This window comes from Morone saxatilis, unplaced genomic scaffold (genome assembly GCF_004916995.1).
Source record: "Morone saxatilis isolate NCDOM2014 unplaced genomic scaffold, NCSU_SB_2.0 Contig24, whole genome shotgun sequence".
NCBI lineage: Eukaryota > Metazoa > Chordata > Actinopteri > Moronidae > Morone > Morone saxatilis.
This window is the reverse complement of record NW_023339807.1, coordinates 21,925,891-21,950,858: the sequence shown is the minus strand read 5'-3', so window position 1 is coordinate 21,950,858 and position 24,968 is coordinate 21,925,891. Positions and strand designations below refer to the sequence as shown.

General features: G+C 39.1%; 1 protein-coding gene across 1 annotated transcript in view; it reads left to right on the top strand.

Annotated features, from left to right (window-relative positions):
• The window catches only part of sv2a (synaptic vesicle glycoprotein 2A), a 52,002-nt gene that overhangs the window by 16,084 nt on the left and 10,950 nt on the right, over positions 1–24,968 (top strand). The window contains exons 2-10 of the mRNA XM_035671631.1: positions 5,091–5,880; positions 16,522–16,702; positions 18,104–18,255; positions 19,602–19,735; positions 21,384–21,473; positions 22,197–22,304; positions 23,039–23,127; positions 23,993–24,157; positions 24,693–24,826. Of these exons, the coding sequence (XP_035527524.1) occupies positions 5,271–5,880; positions 16,522–16,702; positions 18,104–18,255; positions 19,602–19,735; positions 21,384–21,473; positions 22,197–22,304; positions 23,039–23,127; positions 23,993–24,157; positions 24,693–24,826 (1,663 nt within the window). The 5' untranslated portion in view covers positions 5,091–5,270. The remainder of the gene's footprint in view (positions 1–5,090; positions 5,881–16,521; positions 16,703–18,103; positions 18,256–19,601; positions 19,736–21,383; positions 21,474–22,196; positions 22,305–23,038; positions 23,128–23,992; positions 24,158–24,692; positions 24,827–24,968) is intronic.

Sequence of the window (24,968 nt, the reverse complement as noted above, 5' to 3'; positions counted from 1 at the left end):
TGATGTACACGAGAAAAATCAATTTAGCCCTGGATGTTTATTCCTGCAGTTCAGTCGGAAAGTGTTTGTGTTTTTGACCCCCAACTGTTGGTCACTGGTGCAGTTCAGCAACCTGTAAAGCCTCCTGCCTCTCTGAGGCCATATATAAACATACAACAAGAAACAATAGTTCACTCCAACATAGTGGTGTGGTGGTGATATATGGTGCTGATAGTTTATTTCAGACGATGAAGAGCAGAACCCCAGAGAGGAATACATGCTGAAATAGCAGAGAATATATAATGCAAGCGATGGCAATGTCTGTCTGTCATTCAGTCTACCACTTTGGTCCAGGCTGAAATATCTTAACTACTATTACTACTATTTGATGAATTGCCATAAATGTTTGTACAGACATTCACGCTCCCCAGAGGTTGAAGCCTATTCACTGTGGTGAACCCTTGACTATTCCTCTTGCTCCACAATGAGGTTAACCTTTGTGGTTACTATTAGACCGATTACCAGGAAATTTGGTACTTGGCACTCTCTCACCTTAACTTTTCATGTCATGCCATCATCAGGTCAAAATCTTAATTTGTCCAATATTTTGGTTAATGGCCAAATACCTTATAGCATTGTTATTGTAAGCATGTTTGCATAGAGCTCCGAGCACTGCTCTATAGACTCTTGTTTCTCAGATCCTTGAGTCTCTATATATAATATAGATATAATATAGAATATAAAATATTAATTTTTAACATCCTTATTATATAATAAGTAATTCTGAAAATTCATGTTAATTTTGGATCAAATTAATCAGAAAGTAAGTGTAAACTGAATTAGATTAAATACTATAAAACATGAAAACTTTTCAAAGCTTTCAATTGTTGACATCTAGTTGCAGTAATTACTCATATCCAACTGATCAAAGAGATGCAGTACTAAAGTAGGTTTGTATTTCGTAATCTCTGTATTTATTGTATTACTCTGTCCAAATCCTGCCAAGCAGAATGAAGGGAGATTTAATCGAACCACTAACAAAATGTTCGCCCCTTCTTCTTGGGATTTTGTTTCAGCTGGCTTTCAGTAAGCGTGTTCTTAGAAACTCAGTCATCCCAGCAGACCTTTGGGTCGTGTGATGTTAGCTTGGCAGTAGTCTGTGTCTGTTCAACACCCCTGAGGCTGCACAGGAAGCTTTCAAAGATTCCCCCCCCTCCTGCCTTCCCACTGCCTGCTACCCTCTCTCCTCTTGTCTGGTTACTCCTGCTGTTGTTGTTTTTTTCACTATAATGAAATTATTGTGAACTGATTACACAGATATTGTAACACAAATAGGTTAAAAAGATTTTAATGAACAGAAACAACGGTAGTAATGAGGTTAGTTTGGGGTTTATTGGCACTTACACTGTGTTATTTTCACACTGCCCTTCCAGTGTGCCTAATATTAATTACATGGCTCATTGATTTATTGATCGTTGCAGTGTGTCAGTGCAATCTGATCACTTCCTAAACATTGAGACAACATTAAATACACAGCACACAGCATTTATATCATGTTGTTAAAAATGCCAATATTTAATAAACATGGACACACAGTATGATGCATTATATTGTCTTTTATCCTCACTGTATGACAACATGAAAGGCATTATTGAACCCTTTATTAGCATATCTGCTACTAGCTTACTGCCTACATTAGTAACCACACTACTTCCAAAACTAAGGTGAAATCTAAATAGCTACCTATATTATCTTGTAGGATTACAGGTTACATTTAAAAAAGCAAGTTTAGGACTTGAACATCCACTTAGACTTACGTTAGCAGCTCTGTCCTGCTGTTTGACTTGGGGATGTTTAGAGTCCAGAAAAATATTCATTACAAGAGATAGCGTTATGGTTGTCAAACACATCAGTTAGGCCTCATCCTCAAAGCCTTTTCGTTATCTGAGAATACACAAACAATAAAGCCTAAATCACCTCTGCGTTGCTTGTTCAAGCATGTTTTTCTGGTCTGTTAGAACAAAATAATATATTTTCCATATCATTACTATAATGCAAGAGCAACACGGGAACACTACTTTACTACTTTATTTCCATGTCTTCTACATGTTTTATTTACTGGTGAGGATGATGACTTTTTACCTGGGATCTGTTGGCTTTACCCATCAAATACATATTCAAGACCCTTTTACACGTTCAGTTGGAGGTGCATCCTACACAGAGTAAAAGTGACAGATGCCAACTAGAAAATGAGAAACTGCTTTTGTCCACATCTGTCTTTAATCAAGGACTCATTGTTTCAAAAATTACTAAGAATTTTTATGTTGAATCTGCCAACGCTATGAATGTAAAATGGAAAATGGAAAGCTTGACAGATGTATAATCAGTGAGTTAACAGTCAATAGCAGCCACCATTCCTTACTGAAATATAAATACATACATTTTAGTATGTGTAAATAGATAGATATAATTTACAGTAAAAGTAAGCTAGGAAGCAAATATCTACTTTTTTTTAGTGTTTCCAGCTGAAAAGGGATGTTGAGGCGGGGCACCAGAAAGGGGAGGGGTAGTAACAGTTGCAGGGTTGGATCAGAGAAAGAATAGAGGATGACTCAGAAGAACTGGATGTTAGGCTGGATTGCTCCTGCAACATCTTCCCCTCACCCTTGTTATTACTGTGAGCGGTGAACCGAGGGAGAGTAGGAATATTTTAAACTCTGAATTGATATGAATTCATTTTACTTTAAAATCTGTGAAATTAAAGGTTTTATGTGACGTCTTTCATGCTGTCTGCAGGTTGATATTGTATTGCTTATTGCGAGAGTTTCTGAGTTATGTGAAGCATCAACCAGTAAACAGTGAAACAGGTCGGAAATTTTTCAAAGTTCGAATCATTTTTCATTTTGTAATTTAAGTTTAAACAGGTGTATGACAGGATATGGGAAATTAGCTGGTGCTGTTCCCTTTGACATGACACTATTCTGCAGTATGTTCTGCAGTACATCTGCAGTACAGCCAGTGTTTGTGGTCCTGTTGTTGCGTGCTGTCAGCTCAGTCAGCCTGAACGTTTCCTCTCTCGCCCCCATGCTTAGCTGCTGCTGCTTTTTAAAGAGATTGTGGGAAGCTACTAGAATGACTTCAGTGTTGGCTACAGCCACAATCGAGACACTTGCTGTCTGGGGACACATTATGGCTGCTTGGTCTCATGAGCACATACATGGTGGAGATATGTTATTGTTGCAGACAAGCAGTAAACAGTCTCATTTTAGAGACACTGGACCTGTCAAGCAGAGGTTAGGGCTTCAGTAGACCAGGTATACTGTTGGGTATTGAACCAAATACTGTTTGAGTCCATTCGATTGATTAGCATTGTAGGGCACACTGTGTGAGGCGCACAGTCCTCTCATTTATATAGTTCCACCCAATTGATTTTAGGCAAGGCAAGTTAATTTGTATAGCACATTTTATACAAAAAGATAATTGAAAGTGCTTCACTTAAACTTAAAAATAGTTTAAAGGAATAGTAAATATGATATAAAATATTCTTATTTGCTTTCCACTAAGGAGAAAAGTAGAGTGTCTACAGACTAGATTTTAGCCATTTAACCATTCTCTGTCCGTTAAGTATGAAACTAGAACCAAGAGAGGACTATATTAGCCAAGGAATAGTCCGAGTGAATAACCTCCCTGTCAAACCATAACTTGTCATTTTTAAATTTCTCTTTGTGTATGGATTATGGAGACACAGTACAATATGTAAATTAATGAGCTTTAGAGCTTCTGCTATAGATTGTTTTTTTTACCTTTGGACAAAGCCTTATTAGCTGTTTCCACCTGTTTCTAGTCTTTATCTTGTATCTAACTAGCTGCTGGCTGTGGCTTGATATTTACCATACAGACAAGAAAGCAAATCATAGTATTTCCCAAAATGCCAAACTATTCCTTGAAGGTGAAAGCAATTTCTGTATAACTGTCCTGGGAGTATTAAGCAGAGGGTTGCTCAAACTGATTTATGCATGTATAGATGCTGTGTGTGAATTAAAGCTACAATTTGAACAATTCCTTGCATGTCAACTGTTCACTGGAACATATGCTAATGATGTTCTCCCTGCTGAGTTTGTTTTGCCCATTTGTAGCCTTTTTCTCGGCGCAGCATGTCCTCGTCAGTGAGACAAACAAGGGCAGCATCACACTGACAGAAGTGTCATGTGAAAGTGCATGGTGGCTTGATTGATTCACAATGGCCCCTTTTCTGTTGTCCTAGCCTGTATTTTTCTCTTCTCACCTTGATGAGGACTAATGTTAATGGAGACAGGAAATTAAAAGTATGGAAGGGAGTGTGTGGGAGCAGGAGGAAGGGAGGATGATACAGACTGGATGAGTAGAAGAAAGAAAGATGAATTAAAAGGTGTTGCGATGTAGATATTGTAAATAATGGACCAACACAAATATCACAAGAACAAATCTATCTTATATACTATTAATGCAGGGACATTAGTTAACATATCTTCTAAAAAACAAGTTCTTGACACATTTCACAAGTTTTACTCTTACTTACATTTTTCTGGACTACCATGAAGTGAAATTAAGTTCTGGCTAAATGTCTGGTTTTAACATTAGTCACAGATTGTAATCAGGAGTATCCTGTGTGAGAACATCAATCTAACCCTAACAGTCGTAATACCTTCTAGATACATTGACCTATACGCAGTCCCACCTGTTAATTACAGATGTCTGTGTCGCAGCGTGGTCCATTATATGTTAGATGCCTCTGTGTAAATGCCACTCTGTGATTTATGCTGAGCTGAGGAAAGAGCTATGAGATAACTGCTGTTCAGTCAATATAGGCCACTGAGCTTCAAGTCTCAGATGTCAGCACCTTAAAGCTGTCATGCCATTTCAGCCATTAGTGCTGAGCCAGATAATGTGTCCTGCAAATGGCAACTCGATGTTTATGCCAATGGTTCTTCGTGTTTCAGTATAAATTGGCTCTCACCTAGGCTGTTTAAAAATGTGCTTAAAAATGGAGGTTTCTTCCTCACATTCACTACACTGCCAGTGTGATGAATCATGCTAACACAAACCTTTTTCTCTTTGTTTTCTTTCCACAGGATTTGGTATCCGAGTGCACGCTGGCCAAAGTCCAACAGCAGCAGAGCAGTGGAGCAGAGAACTGTCCGTGGTGCTGAATTCATCAGCTAACAGAGATCCCCATTGCACACTCATGTGCTTGGGCCACTCCTGATACCTCCCATTCCTAGCAGCAACTGACCACCACCTCGACACCCAAGATGGACGACGACGGGCATTACAGAGATGGCCGCTCAGATTTCATCCGCGGCGCAAAGGACATTGCCAAAGTGGCAAAGAAACAAGTAGGCAAAAAGGTGGGGCGCAGCGTGGACAAAATGGCTGACGAGTACACCAAGCGCTCCTATAAACGCTTTGAAGAGGAAGATGATGATGAAGACTACGGTGGTGTGCCAGGCAACGATGGCGGATATTACCGCAATGACAGCCGGGCCAATGACGATGAAGGCCACAGCGACTCCACTGAGGGCCACGACGAGGATGATGAGATCTACGAGGGGGAATACCAGGGCATCCCGAGGGCTGATTCAGGCAAAGATGGCAGCATTGATGGGGTGACGACCGCCCAGGCACAACAGTTCAGGGATCTGTCAGCCTACGAGGGTGAGAGGAGGAAAGACCAGGAGGAATTGGCCCAGCAGTACGAGACCATCCTGCAGGAGTGTGGCCACGGGAAGTTCCAGTGGACGCTCTACTTTGTCCTGGGGCTGGCATTGATGGCAGATGGCGTGGAGATCTTTGTGGTCGGCTTCGTGCTGCCCAGTGCAGAAAAGGACATGTGTCTATCGGAGCCCAACAAGGGCATGCTGGGTAAGATTGATAGCAGATATCAATTTCTCGCATCCAAGTAGAGTTGAAAAATTGCTTTATAAAAAACCTTTAGAAAACACTTAACAACACAGGAACAACAGAGATTACACACATGAGAACGCAGTACAGTACCATGAGAACACAGTACCAACAGTCTTGTGTTTATGACTACTGAGCAACTGTTTTCTTTCAACTCATCTACTGTCTTCCGTGCCCTTACTCTGTTTATTTTAGTATCAGTGCCTCCTTTGGAAGTTTATGCCGTCACTTCACATTTTATCTCCGTCTTATCTAGCAGTTATACCTTTACAGCTTATCCCCCAGTAATTGCTTTTCTACAGCCTTGTTGGCAGAGGAACTGGAGCTATTTAAGATTCAACTGCCCGTGCAAGTAAAATTTTAAATCGAACTCTCAGGCAATCCAAACACAATGTTCTCTGCTTCAGTTCATTTGTTTTCTAGGTTCTGTGTTTGTGTGTGTGTGTGAAGGTGATTATGGGCACAGTTTTTTTCAAAATGCCCCTGTAGTCTATTTGTCTCCCTCCTCTTTGCCTCCTCACTGTCACTGTGTCTGTGTTCCTGTGTGCTGTGAGGTGGGCAAAGGCCTCGTGATCATTTCCTATCCTTAGGGCCAGTGTCCAATCAGAGTCCAAACCTGTCTCGCCATCTGTCATTGGCTGCATAGCAAGGACACCGTGAACAAGGGCATGAGGTCTCCTCAGCACAACGAATTCAATACATACTGTTTATATAAAGTATGTATTTTATAAAATGTGTCAGGAGATAAGAAGAGAAAGATCTTCCACAGAGAGATACCCAGAGAGATATTTTTTTTTGTTTTCGTTCAGTGGATGAAATATAGATAGTTTCACAGGAAGATATTCCTGTACAGCTTTGTTGGAGCTTGTTAGTGGGAAATAGATGTCAAGCATTGTTGACATTTTACAGCATGCAGAGTTCACACCCATTTATTTGGTAGGTTGTTGAGAAAAGGACGAGTTTTGGGAAATCTATCTAAATATATTTCCCTCGCTAAAGTAGACATACAACATAACCTATAAAGAACTAACAGCATGCTAATACAAACTGATCTGATTATGAAAATCATCTGTAAATATTTGACTTAGGTTTGATAGTTAAATTCAAAATACTGCTAAATCAGACTGATTCATATGTAGTGTAGCTGGAGTAAAAGGGCTTCTGAATCCACATTATTCAAGCTGATTGAAGTAGATAAAAATGGAAGAATTAGATCAAACATTCTGTTGAGCTGAATGAAGCCAGATATTAGTGAAATCAACTTAACAATATCTCAGCATGGACTCAAATGTTCAGTTGCATCATTTAATTTTGATGAATTAGATGGGATCTAATTACATAATTTCCAGTGCCGTCACAGGGTTTTGACTGTTCAACTATACTGCTGCCACGTCGATAAACATTGTCTCCCTGCAGATGGGGATGCCTGTGTATTGAGCGTCTGTGCTATTTAAACATCATGGATTCAGAAGTAGTTCTGGCTGGAAGGATGTTATTGAATAACACTGATACTTACAGTGACCTCTGTGCACTAACTATCGTCATCCTCTACCAAATGAAATCAGATTGATTCTTTTTTTTTTACCTTTTTAGATTTTCTTTTAACCTTTAATAAAGAAGGGTTTGCTGATCAAGTACAGTATGTTCTTTGTTTCTCAGCTCTAGTACAACTGTTTGCTGCTGGTCAGTGAGCTGCAGTACGTCATCAGTTGTGGGTTGAGTGCCATCTTCATGTGGCTTCATCTTTTATATTTTCAGCTTTTCCTGTCTTATTGTTGAAGGTGTTCCAGTAACAAACACACTTTTTTTTTTAACAATTAAGCAATACTTCTATTATTGTACAGTTGTCTCTCCAGTATACAAGAAAATAGGAGTACATACACATACATAAACTCACAAGAAAAAAGTATACATCCACATACACACACAAACACAGAGATCCATTTGGCAGGCATCCATGCTTTTAATTGGTTACTGGGTTGTGTGATTTTCCCTTTGGTCCATGCACAGGAAAAGGGTATGGATTGCAGTGGCGACATCTACAGTGACTAGCCTCTGTGTGGGTGAATATGTCTGTTTATACGTCCATAACGTGTATGTGCATGCATGGCATACTCTGTTCCAGTTTTGGGCTGCAGAAGGTTGCTGTTTTGCTAGAAAAATCTCTGCTTAATGCAATAAAAAACTATAACTTCCTCGAGTTTATATAAGCTAATAGTAGATAAAACAGTGAATTAAAAAGTTTCCCTCAGTACAACTATCTCAAATTTGAACTCACATTACTTTTGAGTAAATATACTCGGTTACTTCCAACTCTGGTCCATTACATCTCTCCCTCCCTCCCTCCGTCCCTCCTCTCTCTCTGGCTGGCTTTGTGTCATGCCAGGGGGGAGCCAGTAGGGAGACACGACTGGCCCCGATTCCCTCCCCTCTCCCTGTTCTGTTATGCAACACGCCTGACTCATGCTAGAGAGCCTCCTTTGCTCATGCCTCTCTGCTTCTCATTATTCCAAGTGTCCTCTCCCCCAACCCCCCACCTCCCCCACCTTCTTCTTGCATTTGGACTCTATGTGTGTGGAGTGTGTGACAGCGAGCGTCTGCACATGTGTCAGCAGAATATTAAAACCCTTATAGTTACAGTAGAAAACATTCAGATGCAACCAGAGAGAGGAACCATATCACTGCTAGTTAGACAACAACCCCTCTGTCCACAAATAGTCATTCTCTCTGCCATTTTAACTTTATCATGGTCTCCAGGCATTTTTAACTTTGTTAGATGAGTTGTAAGTACATATCACAGATATATTCGATGCACCCAATATGCATCGAATGTTTCCAGCAACACAGAATTTTCAAATTAAGTACGGAAATAAGAGCATAAAATGTGAGTGCAGCTTTCAGATGACAGCGGTGACGCCTGTGGTGCTGCAGTTTTGCACATTCAGCCGGAGGAGACACATTCACATGCAGCAGAGAATCACGGTGTGGTTGTCATTGATTTGTCCTTGTTGTGAAGCTGCGGAGGTTCCATCTGCAGCGTAGATGGTTTTCCATAATGGGTAGAAGAAAGTGGGGTTTGTTATATGCAGCAGCTCTGCTGCACAAAAGAGATTTCTAGAAAAGTGCAGGATAAGTACTTTTAATGTCAAGTAGATTTCACACCGTTGAGCCTTTGTGTACTCTGCCTTCTCTGACAATTTTGAGGACAAAGGGATATATATCCATCCATATATAGAGATATATCTGTATATGTGTATATATAGAATAGATATCTCCAGCCATATTAGATATTCTTCAGGAGACTGCATCTACAATCTTCGGTCCGTGCATTGCAGCTACATGCCCACTTAGGCTGTTTTTCTTTACATACAGCTATTGCACAGTTGCTCCTGAGGCTACAAGGAACCTTTGTGTATCATACTGTCTCCTTGGCCTTTTAATGAACATAGAATCAAGAACTGGTTTGATTTTTTTGGATCCTGTAGGAAAGGTTGGCAGAAGGAACTGTAGGCAAACCAGGTTGGATGCTGTAGATATAATATTTCTAGCAGCAAATGTTTGGTACACATATGTTTGATGGAAATGAGTGTGAGAAAGGAATTAGGCTTGGATATTAATATTCAGCTAACATCTGAAAATAAATATGCAAACTATCAGGCAACAGATGGTTCTTTCTATTGGAAATGATGTTTTGATAGGATTGTCAAACATAGAGCTGTGACTTAAAAGGATTTTTAAATGTTTGCTGCCATAATTTTGATTTCTTTGAGAAAAACTACACATTTTCCTTTTTATTTTATTAGCATTTTAGGTGAATGACTAATAGTCTAATCAGAGTAACTGACAAGCCTGTTAGGGGAATACAAACCAAGATCATCTACACTGCATGCAACAAATAAACACCCCTATTATATATGCATTTAAATATCACACAACCAAGAGCAACAGATATTTTGTTTCCCCTTCTATAAAAATTAGCATAAACTGCAATGTGAGTGTTGCACCACCACTGAAGGTGAATTGAAGGTGCTGGTGTCCACGTGCCAAATATTATGCAGGTAACAACTCGACCAAGCAGCTTATTTCACCAGTTATTTCCACACTTTGAATGTGTCTTAATCAGCTGTAGTGTTGGGAATTGCAGCTCTTTTTAGTGAGACAGATGATCTGGCTCAGCTCAGCAATAAGAGCTGGCTCCCAAATGGCTCTTCATTTAGTACCACTTACAGCTTTTATAATTCAGCCAAATTTAGCAATGTTTTGACCTATGATTAATACATGGGCTCTAATATCACTTAAATTACTCAATGTAAGTATACTAAATCTTAGAATTTTGCATTATGTTTCATATAAAAACGTCAAAACTATTACATGTGTATTGAGGTCCAGTGTGTATCATTTATGAGGATCTACTAACAGAAATTGAATACAATATTCATAGGTATGATTTTATTAGTGTATACTCACTTTAAAATAACAATCCTTTTTTCGTTACCTTAGAATGAGACGTTTTTATCTACAGGAGGTGCAGGCTGCCACTGTAATTTCTCCTTCGAGCTTGGAAGGTTAATATTGAGGGAGATGCAATGTGCAATCTGCACACACTGCCGTAGAACAGTTATATCATTTTTCTTTTTGGCTTTCCGTGGTTAGCAGTGTGTGGTTAGCAGGAGCGTGATGGCTGACTGGCCAAGTCAACTGATGAGGGAATGCATTCTCCTCCGGTGCTGTAGAGCCTCATTCAAAAGGCCCTGTGCGCTCTGGCAGAAAAGGAAAACTGGCTATTTATAGAGGCCCCCTGCCCTGCCCCCTCCCTCACCCAAGTACACAGACGCACAACCCTGCAATGGCACACACTTTTTCTTTCCATGTTCATTCACATACACATAAACCACACACACTGCCCTGGAGCCTTTGGGAGCTCTGTCACAGCGCAGACTGGCCACCATCCTCCCCTCCCCTTTCTTTTTTTTCACTCTCTCTCTTCCTTGCTTTCCGTCCTCCCCTCCCCCACTTCCTCTCCAAAGCACCGAGGTACTCAGCTGTCTGAAGACTCTTGCCTGTCCTCTCTCTCGTCCTTTCACTCCCTATCTCTCTTTTTCTAAATACCTCTCATTTTGTTGCAGCTTTATCTAAAAATATATTTTTTTACAGTATTATAATATTGCATATTAATTTTTAAAGAAGTGAAGATAAAGCAGTAGTTGTCTGTCATACTGCACTTCCCCTACAGTTAGGTGTAACATTTCAGAGGAAGTCCTGGTAAATAAATAGATAAATAGATAATGGATGATAAAAGCTCCAGGGCCTTAAAAACATCTCATATCAAAAGCAAATAAATAATTTGAATAGAAAACACATTATTACCAAACTACACCAAAAGGAAAGTTATTTAACTGAATGAAATGCATTATTTAATGTGTGAAACTATCCAATAAATATAACATGAATGAATGGCTGGTAGCTTACTACTGCTGCATTATTTAAAATGCAAAAGCTGAGATGAAACAAGTGTAGGTAACCTTTCTTGCAATTCTCAGAAAGTTGAAAGAAGAAATAAATGATGTACCACTGGTCACCAAAAAAGTACTTTTAAAAACCAGAGATAAAATCTTAAGTTTTACCACAAAATCAACTTAATGTGTTTTTTGCACCTGCCGTTCTTAGTGGTAACTCCCATATTTGATCGGTCAGCGAACTGAACAACCAGTACAGAGATCCCTCACCAGCTTGCCAACACTGCTACTGAGTATTAGACCAGGGTGTGTGAGGATCCAGGAGTGCCGATCTAGATGCTTTTTCAACTGATGCTTTGGCCACGTAGGCACAGCAGAAACAATATGTAAACAGAACATTGACATGATTTCACCTTTCAAATTGATCCGACAAACGTATTTACACATCCAACAGTTACAGAACAACATTAGTTTATATTTGAAGCTGTGCTTCTGGCCACCTGGCAAATGTAAGTCTAATATTATTTCTCCCTTTAGCTCTATCTCCACTAAATCCTGAGGGAAATATCTGGCACTTAAGCTGCTAAAAGTTCCATGATTTTCAACAGCTAGTTTCTCAATTTTCCTTCTGCTGTTGGGCAGGTAGTATATAGTGAGCTTATTAGCTAAAAAAAAAAACCCTGCCCACTGTGCCCATAAACAACGCTGATGACAGTGAACCAAAACAGTAAAGCTGTGTGTCGTAAAACCAATTTGAAGGGAACTGAAGAGTTAGTTGATAATTCTTTGTGCGTTGATCACAACAAGCATCTTGTTTCACATACAAGTAGTCACATAATTGATGTAAAAATATTGACTATAGCCACCATAAGTAGCTTTACCTTTAGTTCAGGCTGAATTGGTACAAATTTGATTTTTAGATCAGGTACAGCTTTGTACCTGTATGGTGGATCATTAGGTAGGTCTATAAATATGGCCTAAAGAAAGACTATTCAGTGCCTATAGAGGACATCTGTGCAAACATGTACTCTCTGAGCCTTTTCTTTTGAGATAAGCTTTGTAATGTTCTGATAAAGATAAACTCACACTCAGGCTTTCATCACTCTCTGTAATAGTCTTAATTGCTGTTATTTACCGGCCAAACTGCTTTGCCTTTGTATATTGATGACAACAAGATTTGGCATTTGGTCAAATTTTGCACTTAAGTTAGACTCCTAATCAATTATTTAGCTTTTCAGATGAATGAGATCAATTGGGACGTAATTTACCTTTGAGCTGAATGCAGCTGCTAATGCACTCTATCCACACAGATAACACGGACCAACCTGAGCCGGCCGAATGTGACGACAGATACAGATAGAGGGGAAGAGATAGTGATCTTGTTGCAGTTGAGTGCTGAAAAGGGTGACGGGTCAGCACAGAACTCAGATTCCCAGGCTTCAGCTTATAGGGAGGCTTAGGAAAAGATACTTACTGTATGGCCCATCCTGGTAACTGTGGTTGTCTATCTGTCTGTCCGTCAACCTCGATGCTGCTGCATTGCGGCGACGGCTATTGAGCCCAGTCATCATCACTGGCTCCTTGTTGCCGCTATGAGCTGTATTGTCAGGAGAAGCGGCTCGCAGCTGTCTCTCTGCCCCGCAGGGTGAAACACATGCAGATAAGCACACACACACACACACCGCCCACACACAGACAAAGTATGAGTACACACTTACAGTATATTAGAAAATGGGAATATTGACACAAAAATGCTCACAGGAGTTTACACATGCAGATGAGGGACACACTGACTTTATATGACACACACACACACACACCTGGGATCATGGAAACACGCCAGCAAATGCATACAAAGAATCCCCTGCAATCAATCAAACAATGGAGTGAAAGTCACCTTCTTCCCCAATTCAGCACTGCAGTGTTTACACAGAAATCAGAGAGCGGAAAGAGGACAGACCGGCAATGAGTCACACACACAGGCACACTTTGATCAATGCCTTTAAAGGTCTTTTCTTCTAAAAAAAATACATCCGTCTACCTATTATTCCAAGTCAAGAACATCCATCATAAACTTGGCTTTTTCTCCCTCAGTATTCTAGTGAATACTAACTGCGTCCAACTTTATCATCCAAGCAGTTATCTTGTTTAGACAGTGTGATAGATTATCTTAGAGGATACAACAGATCAGTTAAAGCCTATGTAGGCATCTCGTTCTGTTTTCTTGCATAACTGACCCCATGCTGTCTGGCTCATCTGGCTGACTCATTCACACCATTTTGCACTATAAAGCCAGGGCTGATTTCATGTCATTTGCAACAAACCCTATGAGCTTTTGTGCTGTGATTTCCATTGGGTGGAGAAACAATTGACTCTCATTTTCTCTCAACGTCTCTTTGATTGTTGGTGCTTGGAGGTAAAAAGCAGTGTACAGCAAGCTGGTCTTTTCTTCTTTTCTTCTTATTTTGCACTTCTAATCATGAATCTGCCATGAAATGAAATGACAATCAGCTTCCACCCACCAGACAAACTTCTGTGTTGTCTTAAGGCAACAGCAGTTGGCAAGACAATTTCAATTCAAGATCCACTTACTTACTTGTTCCAGAGCTGTATCACATCCCTTATGACTTGACAACACTATGGTTAAGGTTTGGTGAGGGTTAGGCACTAAAACAACTTGTTTAGGTTTAGAGAAAGGTCGTGGTTTGGGTTGAAATGACTACATTAAGGTTCGGGGATGGTTGTCGTCATGGCTCCTGTAATAACCATGTGGTTAAGGCTTGGTCATGCTTTAAAAAAACAACATTGGTTGGCAACAGGAAATTAACAGCAGTCTCCTTTGTTAGAGTTTGATTTTTTAGTGACCCATCCATCCATGCCTGATGCTGTCATTCTTCTTGGGAGGACAGTCACTTGTAGAAGAACTTGCATTGGATGTAAAAAGATTGAATGTGATCAGGGTTCAGCAGAATTATGCATCAACTTTCGGTTATTCTGTACACTTTGAGGACTTCTAATGCATGTTGGCTTCAAAGTTAAGCTTTACAAAACAATCTCAGCTGAGATATGGTTGAAAGCTCTTGAGCAAGTGGACCTTGATTTGAGATTGTTTTGACGATTGATCAGCCATTTGTATGCCTGCAGTAATGAGGTAGTATTGTCTTGTCACAATTTCTTGTCAGTTAAATTGATCTAAAATCAATAAAATCAACTTGAAGGCTCTGATTCAGTTTGATTGGCTGTGAATATGGACTGTGTTGATTGTCTGATCAGAATGGAGTATTTCACAAAGTGCTAGGGTTCATTTGAGATACTTCATGCCGGACACACTGGGTTTAATTTGCCCCAAATTAATACAGCATAGATGTAAGATTACTAGCATTTTACATACAGAAAACTGAGAATGACATTTAAATGCAGATGTCAAGACCAGGAACTGCACACTGGCCTTTTTCCTCCTTATTCATTCAGAGTGATCTCACCAATAACTTGTGTCACTGTAGGCTCAGGCAGTGTGAAAACTGTTGATAGGATGTCAATAAGGCAGCGATTTCAAGCGAGCAACTGGTGTGTGTGTGTGTTTGTGTGTGTGTATGTGTGTTGGAGCATCTTCATTGCTAAAGAGGGAGAGAGAAAGCTAGACAGACAGAGAGAAGTGTTTGGATAAGTGCATGGGATGTGAGTCATGTTAGCACCTCAAGTCACAAGACTGGTTTGACAAAGGTGATGTTTGTTTCTGTTATCAGCCTGTCTGCTCCCTGGCAGTGACTTCCTGGTGCAGGAAGGAAGGCACTGGCTTTTCCCATGATATTCAGTCTATACTGTGTCAACTGAGATGATACTGCCGCATAAATATGTTTATGGTAAAAAAAAAAACATAATGCAGAAGTTCAAGGTTAAAGGTTAAAGGTTGCTTACATGTTGTAACATTTTAGGAGTTATCTTTGATTTCAATCTTACTATGTTGCTGACTGACTTAGATTTTTGGAAAATACACTTATTTACTTCTTCTTCCAAGATTGATACCACTCTTGTGTTTCTGCATATAGGGCAGTAGGCGATTAGCTTAGGCTAATAGCATAGTCTGTATAATAAAAAATGGACGTAGTCTCTATGGCGTTACCCATAATATGTTTCTGAAGAGCTGTTGTAAAGCTCAGTGTGGACGGCTCTGTCCGTCACCATCTTGACAGTCTGGACTCCACTAGCTCCCGGTTAATCCAAAAATGGGCAACAACTTGGAGCGTGGGTAGAGCTGAGGCTGGCTGAATGAAGCCTGTTACGGAAAACAGCCACGTGTGACGGCTCCCACCTGTCACTCAAAGCAGCCATGGCCATAATTAAGCCTGACTTCAAGCCGTGATAAACAGTAAATTTAACCCATGTACAGTTGCCATGAACAGGGAGTTTTGCTAAAGAGACTGAAATCATTTTTTTTAGCAGGTTGTAAAGATGTTCATTGCTGTGGCAAAGTTGAGCATTTTAATATAGGGCTTTATGGAGATTGACTCACTTCTGTAGCCAGCCTCAAGGGGCCATTTGAGGAACTGCAGTTTTTGTTACTTCCATGTTGGCTTCATTTGTCAGCCGCAGAGGTTGCTACTTGGGGTAACAGCTAGTCTGGCTCTGTCCAAAAACTCAAAAATCTGCTGTAAAGCACCTCTAAAGTTCACTAATTAACACATAATGACACCTTATATCTCACTGATCCTGAGTTTCAACAGGGCGCTCCGTCATGAGACATGAATCGTATCGATCTTTAACTTCTTCTTCTTTTTACAGTCCAAATTATTTCTATTATGTGTTTTATCTCATGTGAATCACTTTATAAAACTACGTGAATTTATAATAATATTGACCCTGCTGTGGTTGTATGTGGTTCAGATGATTATGCTGTACTTCTCTCTCTGTGTTTTGTGCTTTATGCAAAACACATGGGCTAATTTACTGGGCACTAAGTGGAAGTGAGGGCTGTAAGTAATATCAGTGAGTTTACTGATGAATAATACCTCATTATCATGTCCTCTGTCTCTCTTCCCTCCATCATTTTCTATTCCCCTACCATTAATCTCTTATCTCTTTCCTCTTTCTTAAACACCAACTCTTACCTCTTCCCATGGCTTTGTTTCCCCTCTTCCTCCATCAGGTCTGATCGTGTACCTGGGGATGATGGTCGGGGCCTTCGTGTGGGGCGGCCTGGCTGATCGGATTGGCCGACGGCAGACCCTCCTAATCTCCCTGTCCATCAACAGCGTGTTTGCCTTCTTCTCGTCCTTTGTCCAGGGCTACGTCTCCTTCCTTTTCTGCCGCCTGGCCTCTGGTGTGGGGTAAGGAGACAGATGAGTCACACACACAGCAGCCACGGCTGGAAATGAGAAAGTCACGACCACTGTGGTACATCAGTTGACTTGACAGCAATGCCACATGTCAGAGGACAGATAAAAACACTTATATTAAAAGGAGAAAAATCCAACATCAGATACTTGGCTATTGGATAAGTGTTGGATTGTGCTTTTCGATGTTCTGTTTTGTTGACTTGCACTAATAATTTCATTCACTTCAGTCAACAACTTTCACACAGTGAGCCTGAACTAACTGTTTTTACTTTAAGTTGGTGCAAAGTCAATGTAGCTACTGTCACACTCCTTATTTAAAATTCATAATTTGTTGATTCCTTGGACTCTGATCTCTTAAGGTTATTCCTGCCTGTGTTGTTAAATGCTGGTGGCTATGGTAAAATGTCAGTGAAATGGTGGCTCTGATTGTCAGGGTCTGACCTTCACAAGGTTTTAGATGTTTAAAATACAGTAAAGGTAAAGATTAGCTGATCTAGTTTCAGCTACACTAAAAATATTTCTATATGTCATCATGTTGTCTAGGTTTTGGTTTTGGCATTTATGCAAAGGAATAAAAAAAATACAAAGCCGGCCCAGAATACAGTTGTTATTTTTCTATCAAGTGCAATATATAACATGGCAGCTGTAGCTCTAGGGATGGCATTGTTAGTCGATTTGAACCCAACTTGGCAATGACTGCTCTTCCCTACTTGCCTTTGCACAATTAAAAAGAATCTGCAGACTGTGAAACTGTGACGTCTCTGTTATTCTGCTGAAATGTGCTTAGTGGCCTATTCATTATGGATATAGCTGCCATTTGCAGTGTGATGAACTTTAAACTTTTCCAAATCAACTCATTATATTAACTACACTACCCCTGTTTGACGGCAGAGCACCCTGAGTCTGAATGTGTTCCCAGCATCAGTTCCCATCAGATTGTAAATTGTTGTGATGGAACATGTACAGCGGCCATAAAGATGGTGCTATCGATTGCAGTCGGCTCTTCCATTAATGGTGGCTTTTAAGACTTGAAGCTTTGCTCTTAATCAACTACAAAGCTGCTCAATATCTCACTCACTCTATTTTTCTTTTCTTTCTTGTCTTTTAATTCATTGTGTTTTGTCTTTCTGCCTTTCCTTCCTTCACCCCTTTGTTATATTGTTTTTCTCTCCACTCTTTTCTTTCTTCACAATATTACCTACTTTATTTTCTTCTTCTTTTTGCTATCTTTTATATGAACATTGTCATCTTTCTTGCTTTTGTCTTTCCTCTGTTCTTTCTCCTTTCTCTTATCTCACCCACCATTTACTTCTACTCCACATGGATTCTTCCTCCTGCTCTTCTTTTAATTGTCTTCCCATTTACATTCCTGCCTCCCTCTTTACTCCACAGTATTGGCGGCTCCATCCCCATCGTGTTTTCCTATTACTCTGAGTTTCTGGCCCAGGAGAAACGAGGAGAGCATCTGAGCTGGCTCTGCATGTTCTGGATGATCGGTGGGATCTACGCCTCCGCCATGGCCTGGGCCATCATCCCACACTATGGTGAGAAAAACAAACAGATCACTCAGTCAGGAAATCATTGTTTCAGACAATATGTAGTTAATGTGTTAGTCAACCAGCTAAACAGCCTGTCACTTTAATCATTTTATTTTACACCACAAAATGGGATAATTTGCATTGGACAGGGGTGGAATCTAACTAACTATATTTACTTAAGACTTTTTCTAATTACAGTTTTGAAGTACTTTTACATATTATCCTATTTTATACTTCCAGATTTATAACTCAAACAAGTTACAGATAAACATTTGTTTTACAAAAAATGTGATCAACTTCTAAAATATAATGCATTTTACAGGTTAATCAACCCAGTCTCATTTTGATTGGCCCTAATCATAATAAATAGTAATAAATATAATATATAATATAAGGAAGAGCTACTATTCAAGACTTATTCCACCACTGCCTTTTGATGCTTCACTATGGAACAACTACATTAGTGGCTCTCAGGGTTCAGAGATTTTCCGCTGTGTTTGAGTGGGTTGCAAAACAAGAATTACCTTAATTTTCATCTTGTTTACTTTAGTCACCAGCAGTTATCTTAATAAGGTTAGGTATAATCAGAACTTATTTGATCAGTGGTTTCAGCCTTTCTACTAACAGTGTGTGTTAGTGGTATAAAATTGCAAGTTAACTGCAGCTCTTGCTTTGCTTAGAGGAGTTTTTGAAAATACCAGACTGAATGTTTTCAGCAGCTAGACAAATAGTATAGCACAAAGAAAAGAACAGCTGTGTAATGAACTTCTTTACATACATGATCCTGCTACGGAGTCTTCATCCAGAGAGAGTCTGTGGTCTAAAGCATGTATGTTTACTGTAGATGTTTCAAGGCTAGACAATCTATTATTTTCATCATAGCTGTCTTGTCAAAATGCAGGTGAAAGCTGATATAAAGACATTTCAATTGTCTGTTTAATGTATTTGTTAACAATTCTAACTTCCTACATAACTCATGAAACATATGTACATCATGACTGATGACACATTGTGACATAGCTGTGATCATAATGACTACACAAAGCAAAATCTTTACAGTGTTCCAACAAAGTCTGAATATTTTGAATGGAGTACATATTCTTTCTGTTGTAATAACTTCCTATTTGTGTCAAGCCTCTTTTCCAGATTTTTGACCTGCATATTCTACAGTTATACTATAAAGAAATATTGGCAAAAGGAGAGAAACCTGGCTAAATAAAATGGAGCACATATGATAGTCACTGCAATGCAGTTTTCAATCCCTACATGAAACCAGAGCATTACAGCATCAAAAGAGGAGTCCTGCAGCTCTTGTTCTCTCTGAAGCCGCCTTTTTCTATCTCCTCAATTAGGCTGGAGTTTCCAAATGGGCTCGGCCTATCAGTTCCACAGCTGGCGTGTCTTTGTGTTGGTGTGTGCCCTACCCTCTGTGGCGGCCATCTCTGCCCTCACCACCATGCCTGAGAGCCCCCGCTTCTACCTGGAGGTCAGCCTGTCAGCTCTCGCCACACTCAGTCCTTGTGGAAATATTATTTGAAAATACGTTGCCTTCTTGACTGCATAAACAGCCTTGAAAAAAGAATGGATCCGTGTACTTGCCAAGTGGAAGATGCTGTTCTGCAGACAAAGTGCTGCTTACACACTTTTCCAGAATATTTTGAATAAATAAATAAATATGTACATATATACATACTGGAGCAGGCAAAACAGCAAGCTACTTTTTATTCAGTGTATCTTGAATACTGACAAACTAAAAAATGAACAGAAAAGTTAGAGATAAAATACAAGATTTTTTAATTTGATTCTTATTGATAATTTCTTTTCTGAATTTTTGAAATGTTCAATTCATGAAGGAATCTTTCACAGCTACTATACAGTATGACATCTAGTGCGGTGGAGATTTTTGCAGTCCAAAATATTTACCATCCCCATATCTCCCACAGTCTGTTTATGTGCTACTAAGCCACTTTTAGCTCTCAAAACCACAGATACATTTTAATTTATTCATGTATTCACTGGTTTATACAAACAGAAACTCTTATTTCCATTGTATTTTACCAAATGTTCCTGCATGGTTTTTTATTTTTTGGTTTAACTTTGATGTTTTAAGACCCCTGTTGTCACCCACCCACACTTCCTTTGATACTCACTGACATCAGCAGCTGGTTGCAGAGATACAGAAAAAAAAACCCCAGCAAATTTGTATGAAATAGTACATTTTTTAACATTTCCACATAAAAGTGCATTATATGTTTAATTTAGTCTAGGTTTTTATTGCAAGATCACTGGTTTAAGTCTCACAATGTAATTGGACTAATCCGTGCATAAGAATGTGTGCACAGATTTGCACTGACATGTCTTTGAGCCTTAAAGGAGGAGTTAAAATGTTTGAGAAGACTGATACCTCTCTTCTGTATGTAGGGTAAATATGAAACTACAGCCACAAGCAGGTTAGCTTAGCTTAGCATAAAGACTAGAAAAAGGGGGAACCAGCTCAGTCCAAAGGTAACAAAATCCAGCTATATATATTGTTTAATCTATAAAATTAAACAAATGTGATATAACATGTTACTTAATAAAATGTAGAAGTGCTGGTAGGCAGATTTTCTTGCTTTTGTACAGAGCCAGGAACTGTTTCCCTTGTTTCCAGTAGCCTATTTGAGCTACACTATGCTAAATGACTGCTAGATTCATATTTGTGTGGTACAGTATCAATCTTCTCATCTAACTCTTGATAAGAAAGCAAATAAGTGTATTTTCCAAAATGTGAAACTATTCCTTTAAGCACTTGTGTTTGCATGTGAAACACGAATTGCTGAATAAAATCAATGTGTTTATTAAAATAGAAGCAAAGCTTTTTACATCCTGAAAATATTTTCCTTAATTGGCTGTTCATTATTTATTTTAAACATCTAATTCTCCCAAATATGTGTCAAAGTTTTGTGGTGTTTGGCAGTCATTTCATGCGTTCCTAATGATTGAATCAAAACATAATTCAGTCTTACACCACATCACTAACCACAAACTATAGCAAGCTGTAAAGACATGTTGAATTATTGAGAGTGACTCACCACATGTTGGTAATCTTTCACCCTCCCTGCTGTGGGTTTAAGTTTTTTGTTTTTCTCCTCCAGAATGGGAAACACGACGAGGCGTGGATGATTCTGAAGCAGGTCCATGACACCAACATGAGGGCGAAGGGCTACCCAGAGAGGGTCTTCTCTGTAAGTCACACCCAGTAATCATATTGTCACTATTGTCTGTATGCAGGAAGAAATGTCTTCACACAGTGCTTGTGTGTCTGTCTGTAGGCTAATGCAGTGCAGCAGGTTTTGAGCTCTGGGATGCATACATTTGCATATTAATAAGTTAAAACAGATTTTCTTTAAACTACTGTAATCTCTTAATGCTTCAATCCACACAGTTCATATTAATAGTTTAGTGAAATATGGTGATATAAATGCTTTATAACCTCTTTTTACTGCATTAATGAGTAAAATTAATTAGCATAACTGGTGGATGTTTAATATCGTAGTGTTAATGGTGAGCCATTACGCAGATCAGATGACTCTCATTATATCATTTTTATTGTTTTAAGGGTTGTGTACCCACATGGGAGAGATATATTTTGTTGTACAGATTTACAGACATGTATACATTAATTAGAATAATAGGCAATACTAATATAGAAAGAGCATTCATTTTACTGATCATCTGTAGTATTTCAAAGGAAGTGTTACAGATGAAGAAGCAATGGAAAATCCTAGAATGAATTAATTATAATCTTTGTATGTTTGATATCACATACATGTGTGCATAATTGGGTTGATATCAATAAATATTATGAATAACAAGTTTTGAAACAAGTGCTATAAAGAAACACAATTAACAATCATTAAACACAGCAATTAAATCAAAATACTGAATAGTTGTGCTGTTGTCTCCAGGTGACTACCATCAAAACCGTGAAACAAATGGATGAACTGGTGGACCTGGGCGACGGTGCCGCCTGGCATCAGAAATGGAGGATAAAGCTCTCTACACTTTTCCATCAGGTGATAAACCCTGCAGTTTGTTCTTCTATTTCACTGTTTCAATATCAACTGTACATTGAATCACACTGAGGACAGATCAGGACTAATAATTTGTGGATGTTAGAAAAACTGCATGCTTGTGTAAGAAATGTTTTACAGAATTAATCCCCAACCATATATTGTAGATTTCAGTTCTGTACAACTCGTCAGCTTAATAAAAGGGGATACAAGTGAGAGTTTGCCAAAGATTTGTCATTTCTTAAAAGTAGTTCACATTCAAAATGTGGTTACTTGTAGCAGCTTTCATCAACTTACTTTTTCTTTCTCACATGAAAAATAACCAGAATTCTTAACGAGAGTTGTGTCAATCGTCTCATCTAACTCTTGTTTTATTGTAAGGAAAATTCAAAGCATCATAAATACATATTATAATCAAGGGAATTAGAAAAACAAACTTCAGTAAGAAACTTAATAAATATTTGCAAGACTTGCTCTGCTCAAGCTTTATTTATTTGCGAATTCTCTTTGTCTTTGTGGACGGTGTGCATTTAGTGACAGGACATGTTTGTCTCACAGCTTGTGCTGCTGAAGATGTCTCAGTTTGTTTACTCTATGCCTAGAAAGGGACTGTGGGACCTAGTGTTTTTTTCTTGCATGATAGAACGAAACATGTTTTCTGAGACGTCTGGTGTTAACTGTTTATCTGGTTGGACTATTTATAATTTCTCTCTTTGTCCATGCATTTGTTCCATTAGGTGTGGAGTAATTTCCTGACTATTTTCTCCCCTGAGTACCGCCGCACCACCTACATGATGATGGCCGTGTGGTTCTCTATGTCCTTCAGGTAAGATCAGGTTAAAGAACGGTCCACCACTGCAGTTTTTTCTGGATCTCATTGAGACTTAAAGCACACAATACCAGTTACTCAACCAGTCAGGGACATCCATTTACTGCGTCAGCCAAAAAGAGCTGGGTAATGTTGATCACAGCAGTATTGTGTTGTTGTTTGTTGGCTTCTGATTCTGATTCTGATAACAGCATGTTGTTAGGTAGCTGAGGCTGCTCTGAATGCAGAGGAAGCACATTATCTCTTGCCCAAATGACATGGCCAGGCTGCACATTTCAGGTTCATATTTCCAGATGAGTAATTACTCCAAACTGCTGTTATCAAATTCTGTTTATAAAAACGAACTCAAAGTAATGAGGCCAATGAGATAATAGTACATTTTATATCTGATACACAAGAGTATCTCTCTCTGTAGGTCAGAAAAAATACTGGTAAGCACACAAAAGACAAACAGGAGCACAACAGATTAAAATAGGAGCTTTAGAAACTTACAGTGGGGAAAGAAGTGTTTAAGATTCTAAAGCAGCAACAAGGAACTTTCATTTTGTGTTGATTCTCCGCCCCAGTGAACAAAATCGCCTCTATTCATTGATTTCAAGGGGAATCCGACCAGAGTGACAATGATCTTGAATTTCTAGGTTGCCAATATATAGAAGACAAGCAATAAGACATAGAGCACAGGCAAATGTTACAAATGCAGTATATGTGTGTCCCTGGAGTATTCATGCACAGTAACATCATTAACAGTAACTCATTTGTCTCTACAATTAAGACGTCATGTTTTTTCTGTAGACCTATTACTGTATATTTATCTTTCCTGAGACAGCAAAACTCATTTTCTCTCCTCCTCCTCGTCTACCAGCTACTACGGTCTGACAGTGTGGTTCCCCGACATGATCAAGTACATGCAGAAGCAGGAGTACTCCTCGCGCACCAAGGTTTTTGTCAAGGAGAAAGTAGAACACGTCACCTTTAACTTCACCCTGGAAAACCAGGTCCACCGCCAGGGAGAGTACTTCAATGACAAGTGAGTCAGCTACATCCTCTTGTTAGTGTCGCCTGTCATATGAGGGCATTTTGAATTTCTGTAGGTTTTATGATAGTCAGGTGCCTTTTATTCCAAGGATATTTGACAATTTAAAAATGTACACATCTTGAATACTTGATACATTTATTCATAATTTATTCTGTCTATATACTTTGTGGTGTATGACAATAAAACAGATGAAAAAATAAATGAGGTTTCAGCAAATGTTTTATTCTGAGCATTGCTTTGATTGGATTAAACCCCTGCAGACTTGTTCATGTTTAACAAGCCTGTCTTTGATGTTTCCTTTGACCTTGCCTTTTCAACCTGAACTCTGCATGTGATTTGAGTTGTTAAATTTCAAACAGTAATATGGTAATAGAATATCTGAGAGCCTTGTTTCTCTCTGTCTCTCTCTAACTCTTTGCATCTTCCTTTTTTTACCCTCGGTTCCCAACATCCCATGTTCCATCTATTCATCATCTCTTTGCCTCCATTACTTGATTCCATCATCCCTGTCTGTAATTACCTGCAGGTTTATGAACTTGAAATTGAGATCTATGGTGTTTGAGGATTCGCTGTTTGAGGAGTGTTACTTTGAGGACATCACCTCCAGCAACACCTTCTTCAAGAACTGCACCTTCATTGCCACCCTATTTTACAACACAGGTAGGACACACACACACACACACACCTACTGATACCGTATAATGGTTAATAAAAAGGTGGGGAAATTTGCCAAAGATTTGTCATTTCTTAAAAGTAGTTCACATTCAAAATGTGGTTACTTGTAGCAGCTTTCATCAACTTA